The sequence below is a fragment of the Caloenas nicobarica genome, chromosome 17 (genome assembly GCF_036013445.1).
Source record: "Caloenas nicobarica isolate bCalNic1 chromosome 17, bCalNic1.hap1, whole genome shotgun sequence".
Lineage (NCBI taxonomy): Eukaryota > Metazoa > Chordata > Aves > Columbiformes > Columbidae > Caloenas > Caloenas nicobarica.
Window position 1 is genome coordinate 2,307,571 of NC_088261.1, and position 22,430 is coordinate 2,330,000.

A 22,430-nucleotide genomic window follows, 5' to 3' on the forward strand; every position below is an offset into this window, starting at 1 on the left:
AAGATGACAATTTATAATCTTCGAGGGAATAAAGAGTTGTCTTAGGTCTAGGTATTTATTGTGTATTTAGCCCATCCATGAACAAAACCACTGTTTGTTAATTCCAATATTCGTCAGGCACGTGTATGTGTCTGGGCCATGCTCATGTGTCAGGAAAGCCTATGCAAATTACTTGAGGTTAATCAAAATAGTTTGTTTTCTTTATTTGGCACAAACATTATATCACGGCAAAGCTTCAAAACAATGAGGGTTTTTTCATACTTCATCATTGAACTGTGTGAATCAGGTCCTGGAGTTCCAGAGCAACATCAGCTCCATTGGATTCTATTAATGTTTCACCTTTTGGTTTGGCTTGTGTCAAAACTTTCATCTCCACAGTCACTTCTGTGCAGTTTTCTTGGCACTAACAGTTATCACACAAATGACTACATTTGTAATGTGGGTTTTTTCAGACCCTTGCCTTTAATAATGTTTCTTCAATATAGTGGTAAGATTAATCCTGTAACTGCAGAGAAGGGAGTCTGTAAACTTTAAAAATTCACCTAAGATTATTAAGCATCACCACCTTTGATTTTGAGGGTAGAAAGAAGAGTTTGAATTTTTTTCTTTGCTCTCCTGCATATAGTGAAATTCTTTGGAAACTGAAAAAACTCTGTGTCCCAGCATAAGGACAGATTTGCTAATGTATGAGAGCCTGCCATAATTTCCAGTGTGAATTCAGATTTTCAGAGAATTAATCTGCAAGATAAAAGATTATTTTCGAGCTCAAATTCCTGGAAATGTCCCTCCGGACTTAAATTAATCTCGTCTTGGAACTCGACACAAATGCGAGAGGTTTGTGACCCAGAAATGAAGAAGGAATCGGGTTTACATTTTTAGAACATATTTGTTCCTGGAACTTCAAGGCCGTTTTAACTCATAAGAAATGCCCGTGTGTGTGCGTGTAGCTGGGAGCGGAGCTGGATTTGCCCACGGTGAGGCCGGGACCGTCGCTTCAGATCCCGCTATCAAAACCAGACCCTTTACACGCCTGCTTTTGGGAGAGGTGTGGTGCGTAAACGCGGTTTTATTAAATAGCAAAATAAATTACTGGGGTTTGACCTCAGCTGGGGCTTTATCACTGTTGCCCTGCTGCTGAACTCCAGGGCAGAGCTGCTTTGTGGAATTCAGCGTGTCGTCACTTTTTTTGGTGGAAAGAGTGAACGCCGCGCTCCGAAACCGCACCGAGCCGGGGGTTACTGCGAGAGCTGCGCAAAGCTGCGCAAAGCTGCGGTTCCTCGGGGAAGGGCCACGCAGCATTGGACCGAAGCTCTTCACATTTGAATTTGTGTTTCACTTTAATGCCGTTTTGAATTTCCAGCGAAATGCAGATGACACAAGGGAGAAACACGGTGACCGGGCAGGGTGGACGCTGCTCCCTGGGCTCGTGTTTGCAGCTCGTCCCTGAACAGCAGCCTCTTTAATCCTGACAGCTCCAGTAGTTGCCCCTGGGAGAGAAGGAACAAAAAAAAATATTCAGAATAGTCCATAAAGTTCCCGTTGGTTTGAAAGCAAAAACATCTGCCGGAGTCCTGAGCAGTTTGTTAGCAGGGTTGAGGAGGGGGAGCCTGGAGTTGATCACTGCAGGGGAATCAGAGATACGGGGCGGATCAGGGCAACGGGAAACGGGTGGAAATCCCGGCTGGCAGGGACAAGCGTGGGCACTCGGGTTTCATAGTCAGATGTTTACTGTGAATCGCCAGCTGGTTGTAATCTGGGAAGGTGTGTGTGTTTTCTTAATACCCGTTTGACGTGGGCTGGACGGACACCTCTGTGAGTTATTGAATTAGGTCTGTCACTGTTGTAACGGAGCAGATTAATTTAGTTTCTGTATTATCTTGCAAACCGATGAACCCCCAGTGCTGCGGTTGCCGAGGTGTGTGCGCACAATACGACATCGTATTGATGTCGGTGAATGTGGCAGATGCATAGTATCTCATGAGAAAAACTTGACACTTTGTAAGAATATATCCTAATGTATATAGCACTTTAAATAATTCTTTAATAAGTTAAGCCCTGAACTGAATTTAGTATGTTGCATGTTTTGGAATAAGGACACACAGCGATTCGGAGGCGTTAGAAATGGCTCCGGAGCTGAGGTTGGGTTTGGATTCTCACTGACACACCAGGATGAAAATGCCTTTATTTCATATAGTGTATGGATTTATGAAAACCCCGTGCTGTTTATATTATAGAGGCGCCGTTCTGTATTTATGGTCACAATCGTGCCTGCTTTGCCATTAGAAACTCCTATTATTAGGGGTTTACAACATGGCTGTAAAAATTTGTAGTGGATGGAAAGTTGACACATAAGGGTCAACACCGTAATATAGTTTTTAAAAATCAATTTGAAAACTTCGAGTCATTTTTTTCAATTATGTGAGGATAAAAATATTGGTTCTAATTATAGGATTGTCAGGTATCTTAAGGCTATGGCATAAAACTCTTGTTTTACCAAAGTAAAAATGCCGTTGTTGCATAACATAAGCTTTTCATGGTGTTTTTCTTATCTCTTCAGAATTATTACATAGTATTACTATAACGCAATGCAACATTCAAATACAGAATTTCTGGTATTTTACAGTCCAGTTAAATAATCTCAGTACGTGGTCTCAGCAGCAAATTAAACATCCAGCTTCTTCGTCACGGGTTCTTAATATGTTGTTACCGCTGTAACGACGAGGTGACACTGTGATGATATTGAAGCACTTCCAATTAAATTGTAAAAAAGTCAAATCCTAAAAATCAGGTTGTTTGTGAAGCCAGCTTTAAATTAACTGCACTAATGTCAAAACGAGAGTGATCGTTCAGTTCATGAAGCCTTGGAAATCCTCCGTGTGCCAGTGCCTCAGGAAACCTTTTGTCGGTGCTCTTAGCGTAGTTCACATTCTGAAAAGCTTGTAGTAAAGGCTCCCACCATTGACAGCAGCATTTCTCAGTGCAAAATTCCTCAAGATAGGTGGTTGTCATCTGTTCTGTATGTTCATTAAGTACTTAAGGCTGAAAGAAGAAGATCCAGTGGGGTTGTCATCGTGGCCGTGTGTACACATCCAAGAACAGAGATCTTTTAATCACTTTTGCTGTCAATATTCGAGCGCTTTCTGTGCTCCAACACACTGTCACGGATTTAGAAAAAGATAGACATTGCTATACCAGTAACTGGCTGAAAAAGCTCATTTCAAAAAGCATTTAACAGTAAACCTGACATGAATTTTTATTATTTTTTTTCAGTGGTTCCGCCGGGGAGCCCCGGGCCGATCACTCGCCACGAGTCGTACGACAGTTTAGCATCCGACCACAGCGGGCAGGAGGATGAAGAGTGGCTCTCCCAGGTACGGCCCCAGGGCCCTTCCAGTCCCCAGTGCAATGGCACCGGGATCCACTGGAACTAAAATTCACAACTTGCCTCAAAATGGAAAGTGAGCTTCCGGCAGGCCGTGGGTGTTGCTGTGTGTAAAACCGACTTCGCTCCTGACTTAACATGGAATGAATTTGATGGTCTTTACCTTTTATACAAACTGTATTAAAAACTGTATAAAGCCCCATCAGGGCTGGCACAGGTCACGTCCTGGGGCAGTTCCAGCTGCAGTAGGAAGTTCACGGTGGTGACAAAACGTGACCTTTTCTCCTGACACGGTCCTTTTCAGACCCGGATAAAGGAGGTCGGGCTGACAAAACGACAAAGCCTTTTCAGTTGTGACCTGTGCGATACTGACTGCATTTTAGCAGAAAAATGGTAGATTAACTGGTTTGCTTCCTTCTTTTCCTGGTTATCAGTTACTGCATCTCCTACTGGTAGTTCCTGTGCGTTATGGCTACGTACGAATGCCATAGTGCTTTACAATGATCCTGCTTGGCGGATTATTTTTATATGAGGTTAAATCTTTGTAATTTTATCCATTCTTGCTTCGTTTCAGTCAATTAAGCTTCTCTTTAAGAACTCGGTACCTACGTGACTATTTGGCTCAAAACATAGCTTCATTTTAAGAATGTAGGTCATGAATAATACACCGAGAATTAGTTCCTGTTAGAAAGAAAAGGTTAGAGTTAGATAAATAAATAAAAATTACAAATGCTCTGGATTTACCAAAGCAATTACAGGGTACCTGGTACATGGAATTCATCCTTACAAATTAGGTGGGTTTCCTTTGGCTTAAGAACAATGTTGTTACGGGAGTGATGCATTAAATGTGTTGCTAGGGTCTATGGCATAAATATGAAATATTCATGGATGTGATTTGCTTCTCCCACTGGTGAATAAATCATATACAGCTTTTTCCTAAAATGAGAAGTTTCCACATGTACCGTTCCAGGAGTGGAATTCACTGGGGAATCCGTTCATGTGAATCCACTTACCTGCCCTCAGTTTTCAGATGTGGCTGCCCATGATAAATCTCATTTGCTGCTGCTGTCTCTGATTTGTCAGAGCATAAAGATGGTGAAACTACTCAATCAGTGCAGTCAACAGGCATTTTATCACTGAGCTCTTTGGGGCCAAGATTTCACCTGTACTTTTCCACCTATCCTCTCCAGTACAGTTTATTTTCTTGGCTTACTTTACCGTTCTGGTGACTTTCTGGTGTACTGGGCAACCTCAGGAAAAAGAGAATAAAGTAAAACTGCATTGTAGGGGTTGGTTTATTACTAATTCTTGGAAGAGATAAAACGTCAAAGGAACTTAAGGCCGCTCGAACTTCAACGCATATATCCCTCTAGAAGAGTAAATATATTTATAAGGAAAAAAATAAATCCCGAGTGATGTCAGAGCACAGATAATTCAGGGAACGCTTCCGGAATGTTTAGATTTTCGCTAAGTGAAAGGAGCGCTGATAGCTCTTTTGAGCATGAAGATGCGAGCGTTCTCTTAGCAAGCCACTTTAGATTAAGCCTAAAGTGCAAGTATGTTTTTCAAAATTAAAGTGTTGTTATCAACAGTAACAGCATGCAGTGAAAAATCACTGCCCTTCACTTCAACTTTTCAATTAGAACAGTGGGTAATGTGTGCTGTCAGTGTGAAGTAGATACAATATGTTTGTCCTGCACACAACAGGAGAGTGAATAGGAACATCTGGCCGTAGCCTCAGTAAAATTGCAAAGGCATCTGTTTACCTCTCGGCTCTGTGACACTGATGGTTTCAAGCTTAAAATATACAGATTACTTTATCTGTGGCCTAATTTACACTGCTACATAAAAGCTACTTGCCTCAGAAACGTCGGCAGTCAATCTGAGTTACGCTAAGATAAATGCAAAGATGGAAATAGTGCTAAATAGGCTGCGCATTTGTCGTCTTCCGTTAGCAGGGAACTGAGAACAACGTTATCCAGTGTTCAGAATTTCTCCTTAAAGAGATAAGAATTGCTACTAGTGCAAATCTATGTCATATAGACACAGTAACATATTTTCATTAATTTCTTCCCCAAATTGCATTTTTGCTGTGAAGCTGATCATTGTTTTAGCAGAAATTGATAGGAATTTAATAGTCTGTTGTTGTCATCTTAAAAGTACGAGTTCACCAGAGCTGAATATTTTCATGCCTTACTTCCTTTTTCTAATCTTTAAGGGCTCTTTTTGATTTTTAAGATTGTATTACAGAGGCGTTATGCTTTGTTTAGCCTTTTGTTTACTAAGGCCACATTTTCCTGATCATCTACATTTCCAACAATGTTACCATCTTAAATTTTCATGGTTGTTTGAATTCCTATAGTTGGCTTATTCAGGAGTTTGCCAGAATTGATACTCAGCAGGTTTATAGTTATCAGTGTGAAAAGACATTTTTAAAGTATTTTGGGTGCTTTGTTTACTGAAATAGTTTTCAAAAGTTCATTTCTAGACTCTCACTGGGAGCCAATATTTCGAGGAAGATCTGAATACACCCTTCTGCTTTAATTGCTGGAATTTTTGGTTAAGTGAATATATATGTGCGTGTAGCTGCCCTTGCATGTAGATGTTTATATGACATGTACAGAGTGCCAAGCGTGACCCGGGCTGTCCCGTCTGTCGCCGCACGCTTGCCCTTGCTCTCCACTACAGCTCTTTCCAGCAAGATGGTCTGTGCCAGGGGTGTCCGCAGATACGCCAAGAGTAATTACGAGCTTGGATTTGAGATATGGTTCGCACTATGTACATGTGAAGCGGCGCCGTTTAACGTGTGAACTTTTCGAAAGCAGCCGTAAGAAAGCTGGAGCGGCTTGCTGGCTGGAAGCGCATCCCTGACCTGCTCAGGACTGAGGGGCTCTGAGCAGAAAACCCTCGGTTCCTCTGTCTGCTCCGTGGGGATGCGGTCAGAGATGTGGTCCCTGCTTGTCGCAACACAGGGTGGCTTTTTAGCGTTTTGAATTATAGGTTGGTCTCTTCTCCCAAGCAGCAAGTGATAGGACAAGAGGAAATGGCTTCTAAGCTGCGCCAGGGGAGGTTGAGGTTGGATCTGGGGAACAATTTCTTCCCCAAAGGGCTGTGGGGCATTGGAACAGGCTGCCCAGGGCAGTGCTGGAGTCACCATCCCTGGAGGGGTTGGACAGACGGAGATGAGGTTCTCAGGGACATGGGGCAGTGCCAGGGGTGGGTTATGGTTGGACTCGATGATCTCGAGGGGCTCTTCCAACCTAAGTGATTCTGTGATTCTCTGATTCTATGTATTTTATAAAGGCAAGATGAGGAATGACCAGGGCCAGGTGATGTGGTGACCAGGGCAGAGCATCGCCCTTCAGAACAGTTTAAGAGCTGCGGTGTGATGTCCTCAAGCTGGTGCTTCAAGGGCTTTCAAGGCTTCACAAGCAGCTCTTGGCTTTGGTTAGATCATCCTTTCTCTAGCGAAGACGTTCCAAATTGTCCTTTTTCAGTGTTCCTCTGACCTGATGGCACAAAACCCAGCAGGATTCTGGGGGTTCAGTGTACCGCAGGGGTTTGTTAAGCATTTCCCCATCTTCCCACAGGTCGAAATAGTGACTCACACTGGGCCTCACCGACGTCTGTGGATGGGCCCCCAGTTCCAGTTCAAAACAATCCATCCCTCGGGCCAAACCACCGTCATTTCATCCAGCTCCTCTGTGCTGCAGTCGCACGGTCCCAGCGACACCCCGCAGCCTCTTCTGGACTTTGATACAGATGATCTTGATCTCAACAGTCTCAGGTAAAAATAAAATCAGTTTCCAAGCTGTTCCACATTTGTTGTGTGAATAACTTGCCTCATGCTTAAATGAGGCCATCTGTGTAGAACGTGTAATAGTTTTCATCAGGCTTGTCCAGATGAAAGTCTTGGAAGAACGTGTGACTCGACAACAAGAAAAATTCATCCAGGCCAAGCAACTTCGATTCCTTTCTGCTGCCCCTTCTGGGGTAAATGACAGTGAAAGACAAGTACAAAGTCCTGGGGCCTTGCTCAGCGTTGTCTTGGTTTTCACAGTTTCTGCATTGCTTAATAAATTCATTTTCTCAGACATGAGTGGGAGCTTCATGCCATAGGTTTAGCTGCTGGCTGTGAAGCAGTCTGTGGTGGAACACTGAGTGAACTTCTGGAATGGTTTTTTCCTCCCTGTTATTTTTTCCTTCCTTTGCTTCCTTCCTTGTCATTGTTTTTCATGTTTTTAATTAATCTGGTTTTGAACATTGACTGATTCGCAATTGGGGGCAGGATGTGGACCAAGGGAAGGAAGGAGAGCGAAGGTAAATGTGGGTTTGTATTTACTGATAGCTGGTGATTTTGTAGAAGTGTTTTATGCACCACGTGTTTGTGTCCTGTCCCATAACTCTGAAGATTTAACGAGTTTCCGTGCTTCTGACTCTGCATGTGATTTGAAGTCCAAAGTTCTGTGGTACGGACTTGGATGTTTGGGGCTCGGTCTGAAACTCTTACAAGTAAAGCAAGAGAGGTGGATAATATGAGTAATGCCATTAAATCTGGGCAGATTGTCCTTGGACTGAAAATACATGGGTTTGAAATGTGTGATTTCTCCTTGCGTGTAGTTACTCTCACAAGTAAGGATACAGCTGTCAAATAAATTATTTTTTTAATTGCAGGTATGTATACAAATACAGAAAGAAAGCAGATTTTTTTTTTTACATGAATACGGGTATACATTACAAAAGGAATAGACAGTTACAAATGTGTCTTTTTCTCCTAAACTGACAAAGAAAGCGCTGCTGTTCAGGAGGGCGATGGAGACTTTTAGACCAGTTTGGGTAGGATGATGGGGGTTTTTTGAGCGTCTCAGAGACCCAGTTTGGGGACGCTCACTTTCCGTGGAGTCTTGGTTTATCTCTGCGTGGATTTTTCCAGATTTTGGCTCCACAAAGCAAAAGAAAACAAAAGTTTTCAGCAGTTGCCTGATTTTAAAATAAGCAGTTGCTTAATTGGTTCAGCTGATTTGGGTTTGTGGTTTAATTACAGCCCTCCTGAGCAATGATTGTGACACAGGTGGTAACTATAACTTATTCTTTAGGATTCAGCCGGTTCGCTCAGAGCCCGTGAGCATGCCGGGGTCAGCGCGTCCTGTTTCTGATCGCAGAGGAGTTTCAACAGTGATTGATGCTACCTCAGGTAGAAACGTGTTGATTTAATGTTTTCTTCGATATTTGTGGTGTTCATCAATCTTGTCCTTTTTTATCTGATATGTTTACTAACCATTGCCATACTCTTAAAAGGATATCGTGGTTTCAGCTGCACAACAGGGTAAGTGGGGTCTTATACAAATACTTACTGCAAGCTACCATAATGATGACTTTTTTTCTCTCTTACCACTCAAATCTGAAGTCACAAGGTCGTTGTAACATACGAACACAATATTTATGTTAAGTTTAACATAAGCTATTGAATGCTAAAAACTGCCTAAACTAAAAAGTGGAACATTAGTAAATACTAACACTGAAATGCTTTTATTAATGAATGCCTGAAGCACAGAATATTACAGTTCCATCTCATTTATAAAATAGCTTTCATTGAAATGTAATCATAAACGTAATTGATTTTTGCGACCAGTCAAGACAACAGGATAGTTTATCTTATGTTTTTGTAATAGGAACTTTTTCACTACCCTGCTCTAAAAGAGCCTGTAAATTTAATATTACAGTGGTTATGTTAATATCAACATAGTAATAGATGTACTATAAAGTTTTCTTCTTTTTTTCTCAGCGGTGGGGTATAGTCTGTATAAAGAAACAAGGACAGCAGAGCTTTCGACTCCAGTACAGCTGTATAGCGTCTGACGGGCTCCACACAGCAGGATTTTGTCAAATAAAATCTCTCACAAGTAGAATTATTAAACACACAGCATTAGTCAAACAGTCAAGTCAGAGAGGATTTTAATCTTTAGCGATTTGGAAATCCCTGGAGACTGCTGATTGGATTGAGGTTGAACTGTAAAAAGAGACTAACGCATACAGAAACTCATTTCTGAAGGATGTTTTACACAGAGTTAAAATAAAAGCTCCTGTTCCAGACTCTGCTATTGATATAGATTCTAAGTCCAAGATATTGTATTGTTTCCCAAATTAATTTATTTGGGTATTACAGGATATTTCTTAGATGTGTTTATAACTGAGTTCAATGATAACTAAATTTACTTTGGGTATTGAGGATTGTCATTATAAATTCCATTTTCAGATATTTAAAACTTGTTAAAATAACTCATGTTGGGCTTACACAAACATCTTAGGCTGGTTATTCGAAGGGAATTTTATTTGTTTTAGTACATGGCAAAGTAATTTTGAAAATAATGGTTCAATACAGAAGAAAACATAAACACATCAGCTATGTTTTGTTGTTTTTTTTTTTTTTTCTTTTTTTTGGACTAGTTCATCTGTGCCTATTACCCCTAAAAGGTTACAGCTTGACTCCTAGGGGTGTTTCTGTGCAGCGGATCAGAGTGATTAATGGCAGGGCCGTTCTCCACCATCGGTGTGACTGTGCCAGCTGATACAGACACAGAGATCGGGGTGTTCAGGGTTTGGGGGTGTGTTTTCCCTCTCGTGTATGAACGGAGCAGGGCCGTGTATTCTGAAACAGAGCCGTTCTGTAGCCATAACGCATTCTAGAACTGTTATTCCATCTATAATGGGAACAATGAATGGCGTAGACTGTACCTCTCCGTGCTAAACAACCTTTCCTGCGGTGTGGATGGGGCCTTAATAAGAAATGGCTCATGTGGATGTGATGAAGCTCTATTGGTAATGCCTTTAGCATGTGTGTGCATATTAAAATTGCCAAAGTCAATTGTATACATTGTTATGACACTGAAAATATATTTACTGTACAGCAGTGACTCAGTTTTGTTATCACACCTCATAAGTTTCTTATAAACAATACATGGGTTTTGTTAGGGACATGCTGATAGCAATATTTTATTTAACTTCGCTGCCAGACAGTTTGGATTGGAATTGATTTTTGATTCGGGGACTTTACCATCTCTTTGCAGTTTTCGTATTGCCTGACCTCGTCCTTTTCCCATGCAGAAATTACTGGTCCGACTGTAGGGTGGATATGCCAGATTATGTGTAACGCTGCAGGGGCGTGAATTCTGCTGCAGAGCAGCAAGAAAACCCATGCCCTGTTCTTTGAGATCTCGTACTGTCCTGTAACAGAGCCCAGCGAGGGGAAGAAGAGTGTCTTGTGTTTATTTCCTTCTCTTCCCACCTTTGAGATGTGCAGAAAATTACGTCAAGCTCAGCTCTGAACCTAAAGATTTTATTTTAAATGCTGTTTGCATACGACATTGCACTTTTTGTGTCACAGTCCACTACTGCAAGTATTCTCATTTCCTGCTATTACCGAGGCATGCCCTAAATGACTTACATTCTATACGAAAACCCAATTTATTGGGAAATATGCTGAACCAGGAGGTGATTCTTGAGTTCTGGCCCAGGCACTCGAGCCTGTTGCACTTTCCAAAGATGTTTATCTGGCTGTTTGATTGCCCGTTGCCTAGAGATGCGGCCGGCGTGGCGCCGCCTCTTATCTGACTCCATCATTTGTTCTTCCCATCCAAAGATTTCAAGTACGTGTTCATCATCTGCCATTTTTCTTCTGCCATACTCAATACATTCTGTCTTTCTCCCCTGCTGGTGACAACTCTGTTGTGTTTAACAAGAAATTAGTGTAATTCTTTTAATCATTATCTTCACGTGTCTGTAAAATGGCGGTATACTAGTGAGAATATTTTCTCACAAGTTCATTTGCAAAAAATCTTCATTTCAAAAGTATAAAAACTCTAATACATGAAAATCAATCATACGTTTTCAAGGTGGATGGCAGTATCTGTAAAGATGACTTGGATAAATTTTAATAAAGCATATTTCAATATGTTTATCTCAACTTAAAATTCTGCTAAGTTATTCTCTTTGGTTTTGTATTTTGTTTGTGGGGGTTTTTTTAATCTTTAAGAAAATGTTGTAAAAATGTAGTCACCTAAAGCGACTGGACGTTTGTCCCTCGATGCACACATTTTAGTCATATGCATCAGAGAGAGAATATACCCTCAAGGATTAAATGCACTGTAATTCCAGATGCTATTCCAGATTGGCGGTTAGAAACGTTAAAGGGACAACACTGAGTTTAAAGCTTCATAAAGCAGGAGGCCTTTAATAGTAATAACGCAGTAAAACAACCACTCTGCAGGCATGACTTAAAGTTCACCTGTATACCTGGAATTATGTTCCTTTCTTTGCTGTCAGTAGCTTTACATACAGTTCTTGGCTGGCTGGTGATATCTACAGAATGATAGAGACTAATCTAGAAAATACAAGCACAGGCTAGACGTGTAACTGAACATTTCCAAGCACCTCTCTGAATTTTCCTACTCTAACCTGTGGATGAGTGCGTGTCATGTTACATACGTGAGAGCGCTCTATTAATAATAAACGACGCAGAAATTAAAGGTGTAGGAAGGTTAGGACGTTTGGACAGAACAACAACTCTGGACTTTCAGGGGTGGAAAAGCTCGGGCGGGAGGATGGTGCCGCGGTTTGTGATCCCAGCAGGTGTGATGGTTCAGCTGCGCTGGCTCTGCCTGCAGCGTCCCCTTAACCTGATCCACACGCGCCCGAGGCCCAGGTACTCAGGTGCGCTCAGAGCTGCTAACTCAGTTAAAAATAAGTGTGTGCATCTGGGGGCGTGTTTATGAAAAGCCTTGTTTATTCCCTCATACAAAGAGATTTTTGACACTTATTTATCAGTCAAGTGATGATTTTGTTGCACTGTGAGCAGAGTAGGAAAATATTGACAAAGAAGTTGTCGAATCTCTGGTTTGCATCAAGCTTTTCCTTTCCTACTCCTCAGAGATCTCTGTTTCTCTCTTGCTTAGGACAAATACGAAAGTTGGAAAAGGGAGGATTTTAATGAATGAAATTCAGTTGCAGAAGGAAAAGATCCTGAGCATTTTTTTCCTTTTTGGTTGTGTGTGGGGCTGGGGGGACCTTTACGTTCTTTGCTAAAACCTGGCGTGTGCTGCGCATCCTTTTTTTAATGAAGATTGTTTATTACTGTTGCGTGAAACTCTGGCAATACTGAGCTCTCTTCTGGTTACTTCAATCAATGCCCCCTTAAATTGGTTTGTAATTTAGTACTTGGCTTTCTTTTGTGTGCGACATGGACCGATAGCTCGGTGCCTGCAGAGGGTTTAATGAACGGAAGAACCGACTTGGGGTTTGGGGTGGGGGGGGAGTTTGCATCCCCTCTCCTTGTGAAAGATCTTTTATCGTTCACCACCACACCTGTGAGATAGGGACCATGGGACAAATTTTTACTGTCCAGCAATGCTCTCGCTTGGAATTTAATAAACACTTCTGCTGTCACACCTTAAACCATCTGAGCTCTTTTCTATTGTACGCGTGATCAAATATTTATTCCCAAACGCTCTTCACCAGAAAGTGCTGCCTTGGAGTAGCGGAGATCAGTTATTCAGGTAGTAAAGATGTGTGAACGCAGCTGGCAGCTGGAGTCACCGACGTTCTGAATTCCCAGGCCGCGTTTTGCCGTGGGCCGTGGCCCGAGCGGCGGCTGGTTTCCCGCGCCGGGCCCGGGGAGTCCCGGCGTCACCGACACCGGAGCTGCTGGAGATGTAACCGATACGGGCTGGAGGCCTCGACCTGAGCCTGTAATTACCTGCGCGGCATAAAGGCAGTTTGTTGTCGCAGGTAGGGATTGCGCTCGGATCTGCCGAGTATAATGCTGAGCTTTGAAGCCGAGGAGGAGGTTTGGCCCTTGGTCTGGTCTTCACAGCAACCGAGAGGTTTTAATAAAGGTCACGCAACAAGCTGTTCTTAGAGGGCATCGCCAAAAACACAGAGCCGGCGCTGCTGGGTTTGTACTTCTGCATTCTGTCAGCTTGAATTTAAATGAGTTTAATTTGTGGTTCTTTCATGGAATAACTTCTGACACAATTCTGTTAATATCGTATCCATTTAAAACACTTATTACGTTACTCATTTGAAAAACGTTTTATGTGTTATTCCTAAAATATCGATAGTGTGTGGGGATACACTCAGGGGTTTTCGTTGGCGCAGTAGCAGACACTTGGATGCACTCGTGCTCTCTCCATCCTATTCGTCTGTCTTGCTAAATGTGTGTGTGTGAGCTGCGTAATACAGAATTCTCGTACTTGGAGTATTTTCAACTTGATTTATTTCATCTAATTTGAGGAAATGTTATGTGATGATTTTTGAAGAGAGCCTTAAGACAGAACTGACTTCAGCGGGCTCCAAGATGCCAGTGCAGTATACATGATTACATCCAGAAACAGCTATGCCCTATAGACTGGGGAGATGTGAAGAGAAATTAAAACGACCTGACACTCCTGACTGGGCACTTGCTGCTGGATCGTTGCCTGGCTTGGGAAAAGACTCCGCTGCAGGGATACATGGAGCAGCATTAATGTCTTGAAACACCGGTGGGTGTTTTCTGGAGGCAGGAGAAGTAAACTGGAGAGGAAGGGTAAGGGAATGGCAGCTGAAAGGCAGCGGAGTCATTATACGCTGACTTATTTTTGCTGCCCTATGACGGTTGTGGGTGGGTTAGTCAGTTCTGGAGACCGCGCAGCGTGATGTGCGGGAGCTGCTGCCCTGCGAGCGACTCTTGTTGCTCGTCCCAGTTTGCCTTTGGTTTGTCTGACGAGGCTGGTAGTAATTGAAGCAATTAATCTCTTCTGAGCTGGTTGTGTTTTGACACACAAGTGTTCATCAGCTGAAAAGAAACGGCGTGACGTGCAAGCTAGTTTCACAGATGCAAGCGAAAATCAAAAATCAACCCTTTCCAGACACTGCTGTGTTAGGTTGAATTGACCTCAAGCAATTTAAGTTACTCAAGGTGCTTAATCCCCCAGAGCATGATCACCTTGTTCATCTCGCTCATTTTTGATAGTTCACGAGGAACTTTGTCAAACAAGAAACCCAGCAATTTCCACGTTGATGTCGTAGCCGGATGAAAGCATAACTGTGACCTAAGCAACGTAATAACCAAATACAAGGTAATTTTTCTGCATATCTGCAGACCCGTTGCAGCAGGGTCTCTGGGGGCCGTGTTAATGGTCACGGGTGCAGTCCTCTGTCACCGACAGTTGTTCTCATGTCACACAGCCCGCCTGCCGCGTGTGCCAGCGGTCCATTAGTGCAGACGGCGCGGTGTCTGATTGCTTCAGCGTTACACACGAGCTTTCAGGTGGGGAAGCCACCTTCGGCTCATATAACGGTTTGCCAGCTGAAAAATAGTGTGCTAGAGCAGGTCTGAGCATCTGAACGCCGTTTATTTATGGCAGAAAAAATCCAAAATGCGCAATAGGTATTTGTGTATCCGTAGTTAATGCAAACTTGTTCTGAATGTCAGATTGTTGTAGATCCCCTTGACTGTCTGTCATTAACAGTTGTTAATGTTTTGCATAGGTAGCTTTAAAGCTCTGAATAAGTGGAAAGTGTTGATTCTAATCATTCCTGACACCACAATCTTCTGTGGAACAACACAGGAGCTGAGATTCCCGGTGGGCTCCTGTAGGATACAATATTTATTATAGCTGGAGATCTAAGAGCTCCTGCCCACTGTTACACGAGATCCAGAAACCTCAGGGTCTGTACTTGTGTTTTTACAGATTGCACAGAAATAACACACTGTACAGGATTTGCAAAGAAGTGGGTTCATTGACGTTTCTGCTCTTTTTTATACAGTGCTTAAGGAATCGTGTTACAAATCTTGATATTTTTACGAGTTTGTAATATATTCTAAACTGTTCTATTAATCTAGACTGCTTGAAAGGTTCTTAAAATGGTGTTGGGTTTGCAAGTTAAAAGAAGCATATTTGAATATCCATCTGCAAATGAGTTTGAGTCAGTATTGTTTTGGGGAAAGCTTTCGTTTAGAAACAGTTTTCCAGTTCGCAATAAAGAGACATTCTAATTTAATGCTTTCACTAAATTAGGCTGTCCCTCAAACTATTTGCTCACCCTTTTCTACCTTTGCTTTAAAAAAGCCTCTAAATGTATTTCATTATTTGTTGTTTCAAGTGCTATCTCCTCCACTTCGGACTGTAGTCTCTGTCGGATGCCGGGTTTTTCAGCATCAGGATTTCTTAGGTGTATGTACCATATAAAACTGAGCTACTAGTTGATCTCCAGAGGTCCCTTCCAACCCCAACCATCCTGTGATTCTGTGATACTCGGCATGATGAATTAGCCAGACGTGAAATTCTTTAAGGTGGAGTTTAATACTTTGAGGGTGTTACAATCACAGCCTCCTCACCCTCTCTTCTCCTTGCTGAAGCAAGGAAGTTCTCTGCTGGAAGTAAATATTTATATCTAAGTTGAAATATAATCTGTTGGTAATTACTTGTATATATTTTATTGCCTCAATGACGTAAGGGGTAAAAAAACCAGATGGAAAATGTTTTGTTTCTGTTAATTGTCCAATACTGCGAGGTACCCATCACCTTGCAGTTGTCGCCTCCCGCTGCCTTGGACGGTGTCGCTGGTGGGGGGCTCTGCAAAGTGGGGGTCCCTTCGAGTCCCGGTGTGGGGACAGCCCGCCCGGGGGCACCTTCCCGAAGAACACGGAGTCTTAGCGGGAGCGCGTAAAGCCAAGTCCTTCGCACACATAAACCTCCTGGTGTTATTCCCCTTGTAAAGGTGAAAACAAGCAGGTCACAGTCAGTAAATGACAGAAAGCAGACTTGGGATTATTCACATCATTAGCACAGGATTTCTCCAGATAAGAGAAGGGGTATACGAGCCCCTGTTGCCTTGAGGCTCTTGCGTTTACTGCGCAGGGCGTGGGCCTTTAAAATGGAGCAAGAACAGGGAAAAGAAAAAGGGGGGAATATGACTAACATATGGTTTTTGCTGGAGTTTGGCCACAGATTTAAGGCCTCGGAGTGGATTCCTGGGGCCTTCGAATGCTATCCCAAAACCAACACGAAAGCCTTTCCAAATATATTTTATAAGCTCTGTGATTGTAATAGTCCTATCAAAAATCCCACGTCCGCGGGTCAGGTGGGGTGCAGACCCTCCTCTTCCGAAATCTCAGCCTCGCCAAGTCTCTCTTGCCTGAGATTTCCCTCCGGCAACAGCGGGCAATGGTTTGTGCCTCCCGTGCCGGGTGCGTTGTGTATTATAGAATAATCTATAGGGGCGTCCAGCGCGGCTGCTCTCCCTGGAGCTCCCATCTGCTCGGAGTGGGATCTACACGCGCTCGCTCGCCTGGGCTTTAGTCCCAGCCGCAGCTGGGCCTGGCTCTGTAAAGCCCACCTGTAGCTCTGGATAACTCGGAGAATTTGCTGGGCTTTGGCGCGGGGGCCAAGCGCTTGATCCCAAGTATCTGGTTGGGTTTGAGCGTTAGTTTTGGTCACTGGCTTTGTCATTGTTTTTTGCATTACTTTGCCTTTGCTCCCAGTTACGGTGCCATCACTGTGAGAAATGCAGTCCAGGAGCTGGAACCTCAAATTTGTAGGCTCTTTTGATGTTAGCACCCTGCAAGAAGTCCAGACTGCACCACTCCAGGAAAGGAGGCCCCTGGAAATATAGTACCTGTGTATTTTTGCCTTGATACAAAAAAGCAGTAGAAGCCGCTGCTGTAGTAAAGATCTGTTTGCTACCAGGACAGTTTCCATTAACCAAATTTGCATTAATTGAAAAATCACCTCTTCAGACTTTCACCTATATTGCTTACGGCGTGAATGCCGAGCGAATCACTGAGTGCTGCACTGACTATCACTTAAAAAATATCTTAAAGTAAGCGTAACATTCTCTAAACTTATTTGTGATTGAATGTGGAATTTAGTGATATTGATCCTCTGCAAGGTTATTTGTGCTGCTGGTGGATTTTTTAGCAAACAAAGTTGGCAGGAAAGAATTTGGAGAATAAATATTCTTGTGTTACTCTTTTGGTGTTCCTATTTAAGCCTAAAAACATACAAACAAAAAGCAACAAACACTATACGGTGAAACGCTTACATAGAAGTACATTTTACCACTAGAGTTAAATAAAAAATTCACTGTATCGTAAGTGAACCATTTCCCCCTTGATTTGTGTCCAAAATATGAGGAAGAACTTTGCAGATGCATTATGCATTTTACAAAAGAACATATGCATGCATTTAAATCATTTACATTTCATCTTTGCTTTCTCTTATTTTTAACCCATATGATAGTGAATGGCAGCATGTTTGGAAAACCGAGCTTGAAAGCAAAGTTTAAACTTTCATGCACAATAAGCTAAACTGCAAGCAGTGCTTCACTATTGCATGATTTTACTTCAAAGTTTTGCTGATGCCTTTTCCTTTCTCTCCAACGAAACATGTGACTGAAACTTTGGGAGTCTGGCTTGCAAAAAGAAAAAAAAAATTATACGGTGGTTGTTTTGTGCTGTTCTTGCAGTGCCTGCAAAAAAAGAGAATCCGTCCTTATTGAAGCAGGAGAATGTGCAACCATGTGCTTAAGATGCTCTGGATCAGGGCTCGGCAGGCCCATTCATTGTTGTTTGTTAGGCAGCGTCAAATATTGTTCATGCTATAAAATCCTTTTCGATGGCGGCTGAGGAGGGCAGGATAAAGCAGCACCAGCTCTACCTGATGTCATAGCCTGATGTGGTGACTTTTCCAAACTATCCTGCTGTATGTTAAATCAGCAATTTTTAACTCATCCGCTTATATAGCAGGTAGCTGAAAAAGCATCTGAATTGTGAGTGTAATGTTTTGTTTAATGTCATCAGCAGGTACCGCTTCCCCATTGCTGTGAGTGGACAAATGAAATCCAAGTTTATTGGCCTAGTTCTAGGCTTTTACTAACCCTTCAGTGGAAGATTGTGCGTGCACAAAGTGCTGGGCACGCGCTCCACGGCGATGCCACGCTGCTGAAGCGCAGGGACGCGGGTGTCGCTGAGAGTTCAGCACGTGGAAAGGCCACAACATTTGGTTTTAAGTGTAGATTTGAGAGTCAGACACACAAGCTGCTTAGATTCAGAGCTCAAAATACAGAGGAGCTCTCATCCCTGACAGCTTGCCAAAATTTTTTCTCGTTGTCTTCACCTCTCAGACTCTCCGTAAGGGTTAAACCCAGAGTTCTTAATTTATTTTGCTCGTAGAGATCGACTTATAATCGAGGATATCATGTGGAGAACCTGTAACTTATTTGTATATCCATCCTTCCGTGTTTAAAACCAAGTCAAGAAACTAATGAGGTTACAAAAATATTGCTGATCCTGAAGCAAATATAGTTAGGGAACATATGCTTTGGTTTTACGTTTCTGCCTCTAAAAGGTGACATGTCTCATGTTTGTCATTTAATTTAACATTCTATATATTTTTAAACGGCTGTATGATTTGAAGTCTCCAGATGCCACGCTTTACGCTGAGCGGGGCTGGCAGTTCAGTGATGTGGAAGCCATTATCTCACCTTTGTGCCTCCAAACTGTAGCCACTTGCCTTTGCCTGCTCATAATGCATTCACCGCATTACAGCCGAGGAATTCCTAACACCTATTGAAAGCATTAATTAGGTATGCCATACTGATGAGCACTTTAAGATAAGTGAAGAGCAAGAACTGATGCTCTTCTTCAAGTTTGTGTTTCTGCCGTTGCTCGTACTGGGGATTCAGTAAATGGCTGCTGAACTCCCAGTAATTAATGCCGCTGATAACGCTGTATTTTGTATTGCCGTACTCTCAAATTTCACAACGAACAATGATTTATCTGTGTTGGTTATCTGGTACTTGGTATGTTCAATATGCCACTGGAAAGCCAGTGTAAGGGGGTTGCTTGGTGAGACGTTCCGCAGGTGGTTGGTGTAACCAAGATAACCTGGACTCCCAGCCCGCGCTGCGGGGCCGCCACGGGGTTTTCACACACGCAGTAGAGTCATTTCCCTAAATGCTGCAGTCACTAACATTATGACTAGTGTATCCTAAAGGAATGTGATCCAAGAAAGTGATTTAAAGATTAAATAGTAGCATTGTCGAGGTTTTTTCTTGAGGTTAGTTTACTCCAGAATGTTACTCCTGTTTTTAAGCAGATTTATTGATGTTATATGTTCTCTCCTGATGTTTAGCCATTAATTTGTGTATTTTCACAAACTTCCATTAACATAAAAGCACCATCACAAAGTCTCAACAGCCAAGAATGCAAGTTTGAAAAAGAAAGTTCCAAGAGGTTCCATCTTGATGTTTGGAGATCAATATAATCCCATTCCCATAAATTGAAATCGCTTTAAGAATGTACAAATTTCATATATTTCGTCCTTAGAAAGGGAAGAATTGTTTCCACTTGTTGTCATTTCTGAGGATGAGTACCCATAGAAATAGAAGCGGAGCCGTGCCGTCCCCTGGCAGCCACCACACCAGCCGATGGCACCTCTGAGCTTCTGTCCGTGCCCAAAACGTGATGCCCAGCGGGCAGGTCACACCTCTCGCCTGCCCTTTTTCAGCTGGTGGATCTTTCTGTTCCCAGCCGAGACACATGGTGTGTCTGGATAAACAGCTCGAAATGGCTCTATCGCTACCAGCTGGTGCTATCTCTAAACCAATAAACCCAAATTCAGACTTTTGTGTCCTATTAGCGTTGTCCTGAGTCAGCAGGTCTCCTAAAGAATCATTTTTCTATAAACTCGGAAAATGGATAATCATTACTTGGACTGTTGAAGTTCAGCAATACAAGAATAAGTCATAAATATGTCACTTGTATCTTAAAAGCTAACCAGCTAGGAGCTCGCTCTCTTGTCTAATCTGGCCTCCAGTGCCTTTGATCACCATTTTCTCTTCTTTCTCAGCACCAGAGCGAACTTCTTAGTTTTCCACGTCTTCCCTTGCCGCTGTGACAGTGTTCTGCTGCGGATTCCAGCTGTGCGTAGGCACCATAAGGTTTATATGATTAGTCAGCATTTGGTTTCCATATATAGCAAAAAGACGTCTGGAGAAAATATTCTTACACATATTTGCAGGCAATAGGATCAAAGAGCTCTCTAGGTTCGCAATTTTAATTTATCTCTTCTTGCTCGCTGTAGAAGGAACATCAAAAAGAACGGGTGTTTGCAGGAGGGAAGGGAGCGCTGGGAGCACCGCTGGCCAGGCCCGGCCCCGCTTCCTCCGGAGCGTCGCCCAGAGGTGAACTTTGGTTTTCGTGCCTCTGTGTGTCTGTCCAGGTGTGACTCCTTTCTTTTCTTGAATCCTGTGACCTCTCTCGTTCTTGTTGCCTTGATACTCAGAATTCCCCCTCGTCTCCGCGGGTCCACGGTCGTCCTCCTTTGGCACGGCAGCTCCCGTGGTTCCCGATCCCCGTGTTGGCTCCTCTTCCGCTGTAACACGTGCGAGGTTCATACGCTTGCGTCTAAGCCTTTGAGTGCTTCTTATCTCATCTTCGGTTTTCTCAGGAATTACCCCAACCTCTCTTCATCCTCGTAACACCCTCAGTATTTGCTGCTACACGAAAAGCTCATCCTTTGGGTGTCAAGTCTCAAAACACGCCAGACGTTTCTAAAGCTCCGTGTCTGCCCTGGCGTCTACCAGATAAATAACGGCACTTGGAGTTGGGTCTGTGCAAGGACTCAACGTGCGTAGGTTTGCAATATCATTTTAGGTGGTTTATTTATGTCGGTGTTTCTCGCAGCTCAATGAGGACCTTTTTTCTCGATCTTTCGTTAGATTCTTACGGCAACGATTTGTAAAGTTGTATGTTTTTGCAGCGTGCAGCAGCATGGGCGCTGCTGGAGACAACCATAGGTAATTGTCATTAGTAAGTAAGCAGGATACTTTAATTACACAAATCCATATAACATTTTCATATGAGGAAATTTTCTGAAATATTAGTAAGTGTAGTAAGCCAAGGCATTTGAGATCTTTTTGCATCATGTTTTCAGAAAGGCCCTTTTTCTGCTCATAGATAACCTGCATTAAAAAAAAAAAAAAATAATAATTAGTTTGATTTCAGTCAACTACTCAACATTTCTAAGCTACTTGCCAAATGATGCCAGGTGTGGGATTGCAGCAGGTAATTTCCTGTGCTGTATTTGTGCGGGTGATTTTCTGTGTTAGAAGATGATATCGGCTCACCTGGCCTCTCGGTGACAGAGAAATCCTTTGTTTATTCATTTAGCGGGCAGATTAACCCTAATGAATACGGCTTCCTGGAAATAGATACGGGGGACAATAGCAGGGTGAGGAGTGGGGAGAAATGGGGCAAATTCCCTTTTCTTTCTTCACTTTTAAATAATGGTAGCTTTCAGAGCGGGGTGTCTTAAATCAGAAAGGAACGTGAAATATGTCAGCCAGAAATTCTTGATTTTAAACAAAATCTTTTATGCCTCAAAGAGGTGCAGGGGCTTGCTTAGTAACTCTGGTACAATTCTGCCCTGTTGAGTCTGTTTGAATGCTTTGTCCTGTCCAAAAGTGGGATAAAAGTGGCCATCTAAGATACAATACTTGCACTGAAGGGCACTCCAGTCCTTGTAGCGGGAGGACCTCGGTGTGTGTTTTATGTGGTTACTCTTCGCTGTTTTGTGGAATGTGTTGCTTTTTTATTGTTTCTGCGCGTTAGTGGTTAATAACATGATCTTTCTTTGAAATCATAAATTGTACCTAGGCGCCCAGCGACAAGCGTGATGAGTCTTAATGGCTTAAATTATTTTATTCTTTTTCTTTTTGTTCCGTGGGAGTAAAGCCGTGGAGTGGTGTGTTAACGTGTGCGTCGTGTTGCTGTTATCTGAGTAGCTGTGTTATGAAAGAAGACAATGTTCATACAAGGATTAGGCTGCGCGTCATTTTTTTCCGGTCACTCTCTTATCTTGACCTGACACCAAAAGCTTCAAGGAAGCGTTGGAACGGCGCAATATATTGTATTCCTGTTGTATGATGTGCGCGTGTGTTCTGCATGAGGTCTGCGGAGCTTCGTGAGAGGCTGTACCGTTATCACTTTGTTTTAAATAAACGAGGAGTA

The 22,430-nt window shown here is 42.7% G+C and overlaps 1 protein-coding gene across 8 annotated transcripts in view; it reads left to right on the forward strand.

The window, feature by feature from the left end:
* Positions 1–22,430, forward strand: part of BCAS3 (BCAS3 microtubule associated cell migration factor) — a 304,791-nt gene that overhangs the window by 124,517 nt on the left and 157,844 nt on the right. For all 8 annotated transcript variants that reach the window (XM_065647149.1, XM_065647152.1, XM_065647150.1 and 5 more), the window contains 3 exons: positions 3,271–3,371; positions 6,973–7,169; positions 8,479–8,576. In XM_065647149.1, coding sequence (XP_065503221.1) covers positions 3,271–3,371; positions 6,973–7,169; positions 8,479–8,576 — 396 coding nt within the window. The remainder of the gene's footprint in view (positions 1–3,270; positions 3,372–6,972; positions 7,170–8,478; positions 8,577–22,430) is intronic.